We start from the raw sequence: 12,295 nt of genomic DNA on the forward strand, positions 1-12,295 counted from the left end.
TTCCAGGTACGTGATGAATATAGTTCCTAGGAAACAGATGCCTTTAACAAGGTACAGTAATATTTTACTTAGAAGCAGTTGGGCACAGCACTAACATTAACCTTGCCATGTTGGGTTTTGTATATCTCTTTGGCAGAAGTTTGGGGGGGACTTAAAAGTGCTTTTTGTCAACTAATCGCTCTCATCAGTTATGAACCTAGGAGTTTCATAGCAGCCCTGGATCTGAATGTTGATGTTTGCCATGATGCAGATGGGAGATATTGTCTGGTTTTATTTTATGACCACCCAAAAGTTTACCTTGTTTTGATTTAGCAATAAGAACGGTTCCTAAGAGCACAGATCTTCCACATCAGATAAAACATTGATGGTCTCTGCTCCTTCTTTATTTTTACCTCCTGTTTCCCTTTGTGGATTTATTTGATAATCTCGGGCTGTAGTTCTTCACATCACTTGTGACAAAGAATTGTGGCTATCGGTTGCTGTCGGTCACCCACTGCTGATGCACTGCTAAGAAGGGCTGGGGGGAGGGGGGGAAGGTGTAGTGAATGGTGGGAAGAAGTTTATAGTTTGAGTGACTCCACTGCTAGAATTTTCTGAATCCTGACTTCAAACGTTGTGCTTGCTTGTCCCCATAAGGAAGTTGATCCAAGAAATACTTTGTCAAGTGACATAGTCTGATTCTTTTCTTTGGACGCTATGGTTACCATGCCTGCATGTGGACCCCTAAGCTTGTATTTCTTGAGTGCCGTTCTTCTAGAGCAATCATCAGGAGGCCGTGTGCGGAGAAAAGTCCAAAAAGTGGGGGCGTGATTGAGCCCCCAGAGCACAGTCTAGGCTAGGCTCTAGGGTAAGACTGACTTCACTTGGCCTTGGGCCTTCTGTCTTTCTCTCCTTTTTAACAGAAAACATCAGAGTAGGGATGGTTGTTAGTGCCACAAAGTTGTGGTAGGGGTAAGATAAAATTATTCAAAACTACCAAGGACCCCACAGATACGAGGGGTCACCATGGACTGTCCCAGCCTTGGCTTGTTGGGGCCATTAAGGTCTCCTTTGGGTGGTAGGAGAGTCACAAAAGTACCAGTTGCCTAGTGCTAATTTTCGGATGACTTTGATTCATTTTAATAATCTGTCTCGTGGTAGGGACTAAAATGATTATTGTTGTTTTTCTAAGAAAAATTGGCTGTGTATTTCTTGGGCCCATTTGCTTCAGCTTACTGTTTGTAGAAACACTGTTGACAGAAACCATGGGGCTGTGATGTTTAGTCTTCTGTTGGAAGGGCATGAAGATTTTTTCCCAGGGAAGTCCTTAACATCATCCTTTGGGGTGGGGGCGGGGCGAGGTGGGGATATTAAACCCTTAGTGAAGCTTGGAAGCACGGAGATCAAGCCTCAGAGGAAGGGCGAGCCGACAGGAGCTCTGGAGCTGGACGTTGGTTCCAGTTTTCCCGTTAGGAAGAGCCTGTGCTGACCCTCTCTGTCTCCAGCCGCTGAGGGCAGAGCACAGCCCCAAAGAATGACTCCCCTTCTGACTGGTCCATAGTCCACTTGGTTGTTTGCTTTGAAGAAATTGCAAGGTGGGGAAGTTGATGTTTCAGGCTCTGATTTCAGTCCCTGCTGGGCTATGCAAGTGTTCTCTGCATGCCTGCGTGACCTTTTGAAAAAGAGCCTTTGTGATCTCCTGTAGCCAGGGCCTGTTTTGGGAATTGTGGGCCAGATCCCACTAAAGTGGGAAAAGTGGGTCTGGCGAAGGTGCTCTTCCATTAGGGAGGACAGCAAATGCTTTGCCTGTCGGAAGGTAAATAAATCCAACTTTCTCCTTGCGTTTGCAGGAGCGTGACACTTTGCTTGGCAGTTTTCTCTGTAGGTTGGTTGTGGAATGAAGTGTGACTGAGGAGAAAACTGAGGCAGTCCCTGGAGCTGGGACAGCGTTTACTTAGATGCTTCAGGATAACTGATACAAGGAAGTGACCTCAACGTAAGCCCAGATGTGCAGTGTGGCATTGGCTCTCTGGCACAGGACGAGTTCAGAGTTGGGGGGATTGATTTCCAGTTTAAGGTTCTGAGAGTCTCTTTGTCTCTATTATGCAATTGTCAGTTGGTTTAAAATTTTTTTTCTGCAGCATTAAAGTTCATAGAAAAATATTTTATTTTAGAAACTTCAATATTTGCTCTGATTTTTGAGTGAATAGGTTTTAAAAGTAGAATCACTTGAAAAGTTGATAAGGGAAAAATTCATAATTTTCACTGTTTTTGTTGTTTTTACTGTATGTTGCTGGGGAGGGAGGATTTTATTTTTCCCTTTTCATAAATGACCTTCCTGATACAGGGTCTTCCTAGATTCGAATCAGGATGAAATCACACAATAATTTCTTTGTAAAAATTCTGAAAACTGGATTTCACAGAAGGTAGACAGCTGTTTATTGATTAGCGTATAGCATCGGAACTCCCGGTTTTACTTGTTAAGGTTTTCCTTCTTTCCTAACTGAAATAATTCTTTTTCTTTGTGAGCACGTCAGCCACGCAGATAAATCACTTATTATTTAGCCAAAGTGGAATGCATAGGACAGTCTAAGAATTAATTATTTGTTGTCCCCAGAGACTGTGGTCCTTGAGGTAAGGAGCGAGGATGCTGGAAAGTCCTTGAGAATAAGATACAGTACAGACCTTTGTTTGGTGGCAGGTTGAGATAAACGCAAGCCATGAGTTGTGATGTTTAGTCTTCTGGTAGAAGGGCATGACGAATGTTTTTCTGTAAGTCCTTACCGTTCTCTTTTCTCCTCTGGAGGTAGGTGATATTATTGCTGAACCCTCAGTGAAACTCGGAAACGCAGAGACCACACATCAGAACAGATGGATAATGGAGACTGGGCCTATATGGTGAGTACAGTGTCGCAGCTCTGTGTGTGTAGGTTGCAAAGTGTAGTAGCTGAGTGACTTTTATTTTTCTTACATGCCCACACAGGCTCTTTAACATGAATTTTAAAAAAGTAAATAAGTTATAAATTCATACATGTAATCTGTGAATTAGAATAATCTGGACTGTGACATTTATTAGATTCTATTATTTTTGAGGTGTTGTAATATATTTAATAGTATATTTATATATTCCCATCCAATACAAGCATCTCTTTTAAATACTAAAGTTTAATACTAGCCAATGAAATCAGATTATGAAATTTAAAGCTTTGCTCTTTAAATTTTGCTTTCTTCATGGAGCTCTAACTGCATTGAAGTGAAGTTCATGGAAAACAATTATCCATTTATTTTGTAGTTATGGAAATTAGTGAGATTTATTTTTGTAATTTAGTGGATAAATGCCACCGCCATAAATGTTAGCCTTTTCCCCAAAAGAATCACAGCAAATGTGAGATTATTTTTGTATTTTTCTACCTTTGGTTAGGAAGTACTTTTCTTATTAAATCCTGATCTCTTACTGGTATGGGAGAGTAAGACTGAAGGGTCATGATGATTTGGAGAAGATGCTTCTTCTCAAAATTAAAGGCAAGATTATGACATTAGCATTACAAATATAAGCAAACTGTCAGGATATGGAAACTTAAAAATAGCATTGTCTGCCTTGCATATATCATAGTTTTGTGGTCAGGACGTAGGGATGAGGCAATAGCATTTAGCTTACTTACTAATACAAGTCATTGGTTCCATAAAAAACATGCAGGCTAAATTTTGCTCATGTTTTGGTCTTAACACAACAATTTTGAGCTTTGCTTTTTTTTTTTTTCCTCTTTTTGAGGAGAAGTAAACAGAGGAAGTATCAAGAAGAACTTTTTGGGTCATCATCTCACTTTTCTGTTCAGTAAAATGACTCCCTTGGTTTAGGGTAGTTGTTTCTCAGTTCCTGTGCTGCAGAGGTTAACTTGGCAGTCAGTTAGAGTTTCTCACACTTCTCCATTACTGAGTAAAGACTGCGGTAGAGCCTGGGTCATGCCATGTACCTGGAGACAGAGAAGTATGGTGGCTCATTGAACGGCCTGTAAGGCAGATGCTAACACCTTAACCTTCAGCCCTGCTATTGTATGTGGTCATAGAGGCAGGGCTGGTGTATTCTAAGTAGTTGTTTTAAATGCAGTTTTTGTTTTTAGATTGTCTGACTCTGACGAAGCTGAAGCTTGGATTTTTAGCAACTCTAGTTTGGATAGTTTTTTTTTTTAAATGAGAATATAATTGTAGCAAATATCCGTCTTCTTGGTCTGCAATATTTCTCTCTCTAATTTTGGCATCTCTGAAGCACCTGGTGGTGCAGTGGATAGAGCAACGGGATTGGAGTCAGGAAGACTTGGTTTCAGATTTGGTCTCAGACACTTACTAGCTGTATGACCTTGGGCAAATCACTTAACTTCTGTTTGCCTCAGTTTCCTCAACTGTAAAATGGGGATAATGATAGCACCTACGTCTCAGGGTTGTGAGGATCAAATGAGATAATATTTGTAAACCACTTAGCACAGTGCCTGGTGCATAGTAAATGCTATATAAATGATAGTTATATTATTATTTAGTTTTTTATAGCTTTTAATAAAAATAGAAATTTATAAGGTTAAATTTCAAATATACTATATTTTAAACTACATTAATCTTTTTTGGTAGCATCCTCTATTTGGAAAAGTATTCCCTTTGGTTATGACAAATTGTATATATCTGGAAGCAATATACTAAGTAGTTCCTTATTTTCAGAGTCAGGCTTTGGAAAACAGTACCTTCCAATTTGGGTGGTTTCTTTTTTATTCTATTGAAAAAGGTCTTTAAATTTAGCAGTAATATTATACCCGTGGCATTATTTGTCATTGAAATTAATGGAATAAACCTAATTTCCTGTGTGTTGCTGGTGTTTAACAATACAACATGGATTCCTCTCCCAGCCTGAGTCATGCTGTCTGTTGTGTTTTCAGATGACTGATCCAGTCACATTAAATGTCGGGGGCCACTTGTACACGACCTCCCTCACCACTCTGACGAGGTATCCTGACTCCATGCTGGGAGCCATGTTTGGGGGAGACTTCCCCACAGCCAGAGACTCTCAGGGCAACTACTTCATTGATCGGGATGGACCCCTTTTCCGATATGTTCTTAACTTCTTAAGGACTTCAGAGCTGACTTTGCCTCTGGACTTTAAGGAGTTTGATCTGCTTCGGAAAGAAGCTGACTTCTACCAGATCGAGCCCTTGATTCAATGTCTCAACGATCCGAAGCCTTTGTATCCCATGGATACTTTTGAAGAGGTCGTCGAGCTGTCCAGCACTCGGAAGCTCTCCAAGTATTCCAACCCCGTGGCGGTGATCATCACACAGCTGACCATCACCACCAAGGTCCACCCTCTGCTGGAGGGCATCTCCAACTACTTCACCAAGTGGAATAAGCACATGATGGATACCAGAGACTGCCAAGTGTCCTTCACTTTTGGTCCCTGCGATTACCACCAAGAAGTCTCTCTGCGCGTCCATCTCATGGAGTATATTACAAAGCAAGGCTTTACGATCCGCAACACACGGGTGCATCATATGAGCGAGCGGGCCAACGAAAACACAGTGGAGCATAACTGGACTTTCTGTCGCTTAGCCCGCAAGACAGATGACTGACCCATGACCCCAGGGGAAACTGGTGGATGCTGGCTCACAGATGAAAGGTTAAAAAAAAAAAACACCCCTGTGGGCTTAAAAAAAAAATCTGTATTTATTTAAAGGATGTGAGGACTGGAAAAGAAATTTGTGCTTATCAAAACTTCTCTCCTCTCCCCTCCTCCCCTTTTGTCCCATTCACACCAAGTATGCATGTGCCTGTTCAAATTCTCAAGATACCATTTTTATAAAAAGAATTCTAAAAATCATTATGGTCTGTAATCTACCTGTTAACAGAACTTTTTCTATTACAGTGCTAAAATTATTACTGTTTAAATGGTTCCTAATGCAACTACAAGGCTAAAAACACTGGAAATGGAAGAATCTGCAGGGTACTTGTTATGCCTTTGAGAAAATCAAAACTTGATGAGGGACCTAGTTTCCAGGCCAATAAACAATGTTGGGATATGAAAGGAAGCCCTGCTCCAATCGGTTTAAAGTACTTGTTAAGTCCTGCTTTTTCTAGCTAGGACGACGTTTCTTTCTATGCATATAAATCAAGCAACCAAATATCTGTAGCCATGGAAATGTTGGACTAGAAATGTTTATATTGGATTTTGAACACAAAATGTCCCCATGGTAGAAGTCTTACTTTTTATGCCTGGTGCAATATTATTCCCAAGTGTACTGCCTGCCCAAAAGAAGCTAATAAAAAAAAATGAAATATGGAAATTAGGATTGGATTCACTGATTATTGTTGGTAACATGCTGCCTATGTGAGAGTGTGCACTTTTTTTCTTTAAATAATTTCAGTATCATATTTTGGAGAGGTTATTGATGGCAGCGTAATGATCACAGCATTAAAATAGTAACATTTGGAAGACATGGACTCTTTCTGGCTGTCTAAAATGAACACGTTGGAACAGTTTCATTTCATACTGTCTTTTTAACCCAAGCTTGTGCTCTGGCATAGTCCCACCGAATACATCTCTAATGTCCAGGTTTGAGCTCACTAGTCTGATTTTGCTGCTTCTGTGGTAGGCAGAAGAATCTGCTAAAAACCAGACCCGGCTCAGCTCAACTAAAGCCTCTGTGGTGCTTGAGATTTTTTTTTCACATTTATTAATTTCATTTTTAATTTATGGAATAAAATTAGCATTTCCATGTGGTGCTTGAGATTTTTTAAAAAAATTAATTCTTCTTATGTGAATGCAGATAGCCTTGCCACCATGAAAAAAGTACAACCATTCTCTTATTGTAATGTTTTATTTTATATGATTTTTATTCGGTTCAGTTTCCTGCAGCAAAAAGGATTAGCTATGATAGCTACAATTTGCTGATTGCTAGAGTATCAGGCTGCTGACATTTCTTGCTTGGGAAGATTGCTTCACAGCTGCACACCCCAGGTCACAAGACTAAGGTTAAGTCCTTTCACCTCTGGCTCTCCAAGTGTTCCTGACTAGGCTGGCTCATTTTACTGATGCGACGAATATCCATTCCAGAGCCAGCAAACAGAGCAGGAAGGGACCCTAGGAGCAAAGCCTGTAACCTCAACCATCAGCGACAAAATGGCAGAATTTTCCCATGAAACTTCTTTGTCCAGTTTAGTTAATGGCCGAGTTCCTGTATTATAAATACAACTTTAACGAAACCTTAGCAAGCTGACAGTTACACTGATTCAGGTGGCTGTAAATTGGGTACAACAGAGTTGTAAATTCCGCTTGTGTTTCCTTTCTATAAAATTCTTGTCACCTTGTTAAGTTACGGAAACCCCACCAGTTTAGGGAGGTCCGTCACTACGTGAGAGAGGCTTTTGGAGTATTGGAAGAGGCAGAAGACCAATTGAATCCAGTTTAAGAAACATTTTAAACTCAGGATGAAACGTTCTCAACATCTTTTTTTTTTCTTTGTTCACAGTCACCTGGTCAAGTCAAAAGCCTTGAAACCAAAGTCATTTTCAGATTTTTAAATGATTAGTACATTGTTCCGTTTAATCATATAACAGCTAAATGTTTAAATGGATTAGTTGCAATCTTGAATTGGTAATATATTCATTTGATTTGTGGTAGGATATTCCATAAGAAAATGGTGTTTGAAATAGAGGCAATCTAGTACTTTAATAGTTTTAAATCTGTGTAAAAAATCGGGTATAATTAATGCTCTTCAGAGGATTAGGCTGATTTGATTATTAGCTCCTGCTTGTATCTATAGGTTTCTTTTTGTGAATTTAAGAAGTTTGTCAAGAACTAGGCACTTGATGAGGAAAGTTTATTTTTTCACAGAATCTGTAGAACAGTACTGCTGCAGGAACCCATCTAATGGCTAATGATTTGCTTAACTTTTTCTCAGCTTAAGTACTCTGGATTTCCCTGTATCACATATTTATAAATTTAGAGGGTGATTTCATTCTGCTTCTTGAATGAAAAATACGGTTTGTAGTTGGCAAATCTCATAATTTGGATCGGTTACTTTTTAAGAATGGCTTCAGGTATTTCTCATAGGCAGGATTTCCCTGTTTGGAGAAAGAAAGAGATATTAAAATTGACCATTTCAACCAAGATTAACGTCAGTTTTTTGTTCACAGCTAACTCTACATTGGAAAGATTACATAAGATTCTTAATTTTTATTTTTTTAAAGAATTCAGGCTGTGTGAACTTATGGAGAAACATTTTTCAAAGGTCAGCCTCCTTTTTTTTCCAGTGTAGATTTCATAGTGTAGGTGCACAAGGCCAGTTGCAAAGTACAGCAGCTCAGTCTTTTGTCTTAAAGTTTCGACTTGATGAACATTTATCAAGTGAGGGCATCGTGCTTGGTGGAGAGGATATGAGGATAAAAACATATACATTCTTGGGCCTCATGAATAGGTATCTCTTTCTGCATAAGGTTCTTTGAAACTGAGGGAAAAAAGTATTTTCTGTCCTCAGGGACTAGACAAAGTTTACCTATTCACCTGAGCTGCTTGCTTTTGTAGCAGCAAAGGGTAAAGATGCCAGATATGTGGGGTAGAGTGCTCTTAATTTCAGAACCCAAACCTCTGTTTTGTCCCATTTTACCCCCTTCCACTCCTTCCCAGTGCAGCAGAATGGGCTAAGTGGAAAGAGCCATTCCTCATGCCTCTGTTCGTCTGACATAGGCCTCAAATTTATCAGAATAAGACATTTAAAAAATAAATTGGCATGAAAAAATATTGGTAGGACTTTTCAAGCCACGTTCCACAATTAGGGCTGAAATAGACTCAGTCAGTGAGTCCAGCTGGTTGGAAGGTTAGACCCAACAAGCAGATAGCCTTGGGATAAAGGCCATATTTAAATGACCTCAAGTATTCTCCCCATTAAAAAAAAAAATATTGAGAGTAGTGAATCAAAGAAAGGCAGATTTGGGATCCATGAAATGAAAATTTTCCTAATAACTAGAGCTGCTTAGAATGGAATGGGCTGCCTTGGGGAAGCATGGGCTCCTTGTTCCTAGAGGTCTTCAGGGGGAAGCTGGATGAATACCGGGGGATATCAGAGTAGGGATTCCTGATGGGTTATGAGTCAAACCAAATGACTTCTGAGGTCCCTTTCAACTTTGAGTGCTGGTGACTTTTTTTTAAAACTCCTTACACTAAAAAAATAAATAAATAAAACTCCTTACACCATATCCAAAAGTATAACTGTGTTTCACTGTGAAATTTTCTCTCTCTCTCCTTTCCCTACCCCAACAAAAAGAAAAAAATTCGTAGTGTACGGCTGATATATTAAATTGAACCTATCCCTGATTGCATGGCATTTCCATTTGTAGGAATTTAAAAAATTTATACACTGCGGTTTTCTGCCTATGTAAATAGGTTAAAATATATTTTGTGACAACTGATTCAACTGTTTGTGGAGATTCTGGAGGTCAGCTAGGTTCAGTCTGAACCTTTGACCACTGAAACTTTTGGGGCCCTCAAGGTATTTGAAATGACACATTCTTCTAATCAGAGTCACTGTATTCTGAAAATCCATATAATAATGTAGTCGATTAGGTGTAGAGTTGAGAGTCTGCCATTGCTAGAGTAAAGAGGCCACATAGTCTAAAGCCTCACTTTGTATGTGCATCATTGTTCAATAGGGTGACCCCTCATCAGCTTTAAAATTTAACAATTCACCAGTGCGATTCCCTGTTTACACAGAAATAGGGGTATTTAAAAGCCACTTTATAGATCTCCTTTCAGAGTGATACATGATGCTAGCATTACAACAGTGTTCTGTGTGCTGACATCCGTATGGCAATAATACAGAAATCAGCTAATTAAAGACTCAAGTGCTTTTGGGATATACAGTTAAAAGCTACATATATATATATATTTTTTTCATGGTAACTTGGAGAAGAAGGACCCGATTCTTTTGCATTTAGTAAACCTGGTTTTACTCAGAACATTTGAGTTATTTTGGATATAGAGGAGTGGGTTGTTTTTTCTTCTTGCATACCAAAGGGGGAAAATGTGTATTACCATTTAGCCATTTGAAAATTACATATTTTACATATTATATATATATATATGTGTATAGATACACACACACACATATATATATGTGTATAGGTATGTATGTATGTATGTATCTGTCTATCTATATGTATCTATATATGTTGTGAGTTTACTTTTCAGATTAGATCCACTAGTCTGGGTAGGAATACCCTTTTATTTCTGTTTTAGGATTTGTACTATGATATCACAGAACATTAGAGCTGGAAGGTACTTTAGTTTCCTTCTCTATAAAACAAAGAGTATTAGATGGTCTCTGAGTCTCAGAGCTAATTAGCAGTAGCGTCCAGGTCCTAATATAATCACAGAACTAAAATCCGGGGCCATTTAATCTGAACCATAGAGGTAAAGGAATCCCCTTGATATCTATAGGGATTCATTCATCAAGCTTCCACCTGACTGTGAACAAAATCTCCTGGACAACCCACCGTCCCCACCCCAGTGGTTGTCCAATCAATGCCAAGAAACTTCAAATTGAGTGTCCACTGTTCCCCTCAGAGGCAGCCCATTCCACTTTGGACAGTTATAATTTCTAGGAAATTTTTCCTTAGCTCAAGCCTGAATTGACGTCTTTGTGACTTCAATCCACTACTCCTGGTTCTGCTTTTTACGAACAAGCAGAGCAAATCTCGTCCTCTTTTTAGTAATAGCCCTTCAAATACTTGAGGACAATGATCATACATCCCCACTAAGTTTTTCCTTCTCCAGGCTGAAAGTCCTCAGGTCCTTCAGCCCATCCTCACATGCCGTGATCTCAAAGTTCTTCACCTGGTTTTCCTCTTGGCACTTCAGGTTGTCAATGATCCTTCCTAAAATGTGGGATCTAGTGCTGAATGGATGTGGGGCCCTGGGATGCTTTCCTTCTCTTAATGTAGCCCCAAGTTACATGAGCTTTCTTGGTGAGTACACTGTTGGCTCATATTGAGCTTGGAAAGCCCTGGTTATTTTTTCAGGTGAGCTGTTGTTTAGCCTCCATCTTGTCCTTATGCAGTTGATTTTTTGAACCCGAGTGTAACACTTTACATTTGTCCCTATTAAGTTCCATCTTACTAGAGATGGCCTAATACTGTAGTCTATTAAGATATTTTTTACTTGTGTCATCCCATGTGTTAGCTCTTCTTTCCAGCGTTGAGTCATTTATGGTTTTGCCAAGCATGCTTTCTCTGTTTCTAGCCAGACTGCTGATAAAAATGTTGAAATGAAAGCATGGCCCTTCCCTGGAAACCTCCTTTAAAGCTGACGTTGAACTTACTGGGTCTGGCCTTTCTGTCCGTTGTGAATGTACATATCTTCTGTCTACCCACATCTTTCCATCTCTTCTACAAGAGCAGCGTGAGAAATTTTACTGCATGCTTTGCTAAAATCTAGATAAACCGCCTCTGTAGCATTCTCTGTTCTACTAATCTAGCATCCCTGGAAAAAAGGAAATGAAGTTAGTCTGGCACAACTCGTTCCTGAGGGAGCCAGGCTGTTCTGTAGATCATGATTTCCTTTTCTGGACAATCTCTTGCCACCTTTTACAAATCCAAGATTTCTTATACAAGCCACTTTCCTGTTTTCATTTGTACATTAAAATGTTTGTATTGTTGATGTATAAGTTCACCAAAAGAAAATTTGATTTAAAAAAATAAATTCTAGAATTTTGCCAGGAATCAAAATCCAGCTTATCGGCCTATAGCTCACAGAGTCCACTGTCTTCCCTTTTTTGAAAATCAAAAGAACATTTACTCCCTCTTAGCCCTGCAGATACCTCTTATGTTCTCCATGGACTTTCAGAGATCACTGACAGTGACTTGGCATCCCTGATCATTTTTTCTGTACCTTGAGGTGTAGTTCACTTGGGTTTGATGACTTGAACTCACGAGGGGTAGCTAGGTGCTCCATTTTCTGGGTTATCATTTGTTTATTTACTATTTTTATATCTTTCCTTTCCTGTTCAAAGATCATTCTCAGCTCCAACAGAAGCAGGCACAGATATCAGAAGCTCTGGCTTCTCTCTTCGGCCAGTTACTCGAATCTCATCCACCGCAGGAAGTGGTCCTATTTCTTCTTCTCTTTGTTATCCTTAGCTTTCTCCATCAGCCTCAGCTTGTTCGTTCTGAGCTTTAGCATTTCTGACACTATTCTTAGAGGGCTGAGCTATGCTTAGGTATTCATCCTCTGTTCCCTGTCCTTCCTTTTATCTTCTGTATACGTTTTTTAAAATCTAAATTG

General features: G+C 39.5%; 2 protein-coding genes across 4 annotated transcripts in view; one reads left to right on the forward strand and one right to left on the reverse strand.

Annotated features, from left to right (window-relative positions):
* Window positions 1–2,474: 2,474 nt before the first annotated feature.
* Window positions 2,475–6,302, forward strand: KCTD6 (potassium channel tetramerization domain containing 6). The gene is made up of 2 exons (XM_027863749.1): window positions 2,475–2,877; window positions 4,905–6,302. The coding sequence occupies exons 1-2, from the start codon at window positions 2,851–2,853 to the stop codon at window positions 5,589–5,591; spliced, it is 714 nt and encodes a 237-aa protein (XP_027719550.1). The 5' UTR covers window positions 2,475–2,850; the 3' UTR covers window positions 5,592–6,302.
* Window positions 6,303–6,817: 515 nt separating this feature from the next.
* The window catches only part of ACOX2 (acyl-CoA oxidase 2), a 53,619-nt gene continuing 48,141 nt past the window's right edge, over window positions 6,818–12,295 (reverse strand). For all 3 annotated transcript variants that reach the window (XM_027863745.1, XM_027863746.1, XM_027863748.1), the window contains one exon: window positions 6,818–8,082. In XM_027863745.1, the coding sequence (XP_027719546.1) occupies window positions 8,020–8,082 (63 nt within the window). In that variant the 3' untranslated portion in view covers window positions 6,818–8,019. The remainder of the gene's footprint in view (window positions 8,083–12,295) is intronic.

This window comes from Vombatus ursinus, unplaced genomic scaffold, assembly GCF_900497805.2.
Source record: "Vombatus ursinus unplaced genomic scaffold, bare-nosed wombat genome assembly UNPS02014773.1, whole genome shotgun sequence".
In the NCBI taxonomy this organism is placed as follows: Eukaryota; Metazoa; Chordata; class Mammalia; order Diprotodontia; family Vombatidae; genus Vombatus; species Vombatus ursinus.

Coding starts and splice junctions, on each gene's coding strand:
- KCTD6 (XM_027863749.1), top strand. CDS start 2,851: ATGGATAATGGAGACTGGGCCTATATG. Junction 2,878..4,904: donor ATGGAGACTGGGCCTATATG/GTGAGTACAGTG, acceptor TTGTGTTTTCAG/ATGACTGATCCAGTCACATT.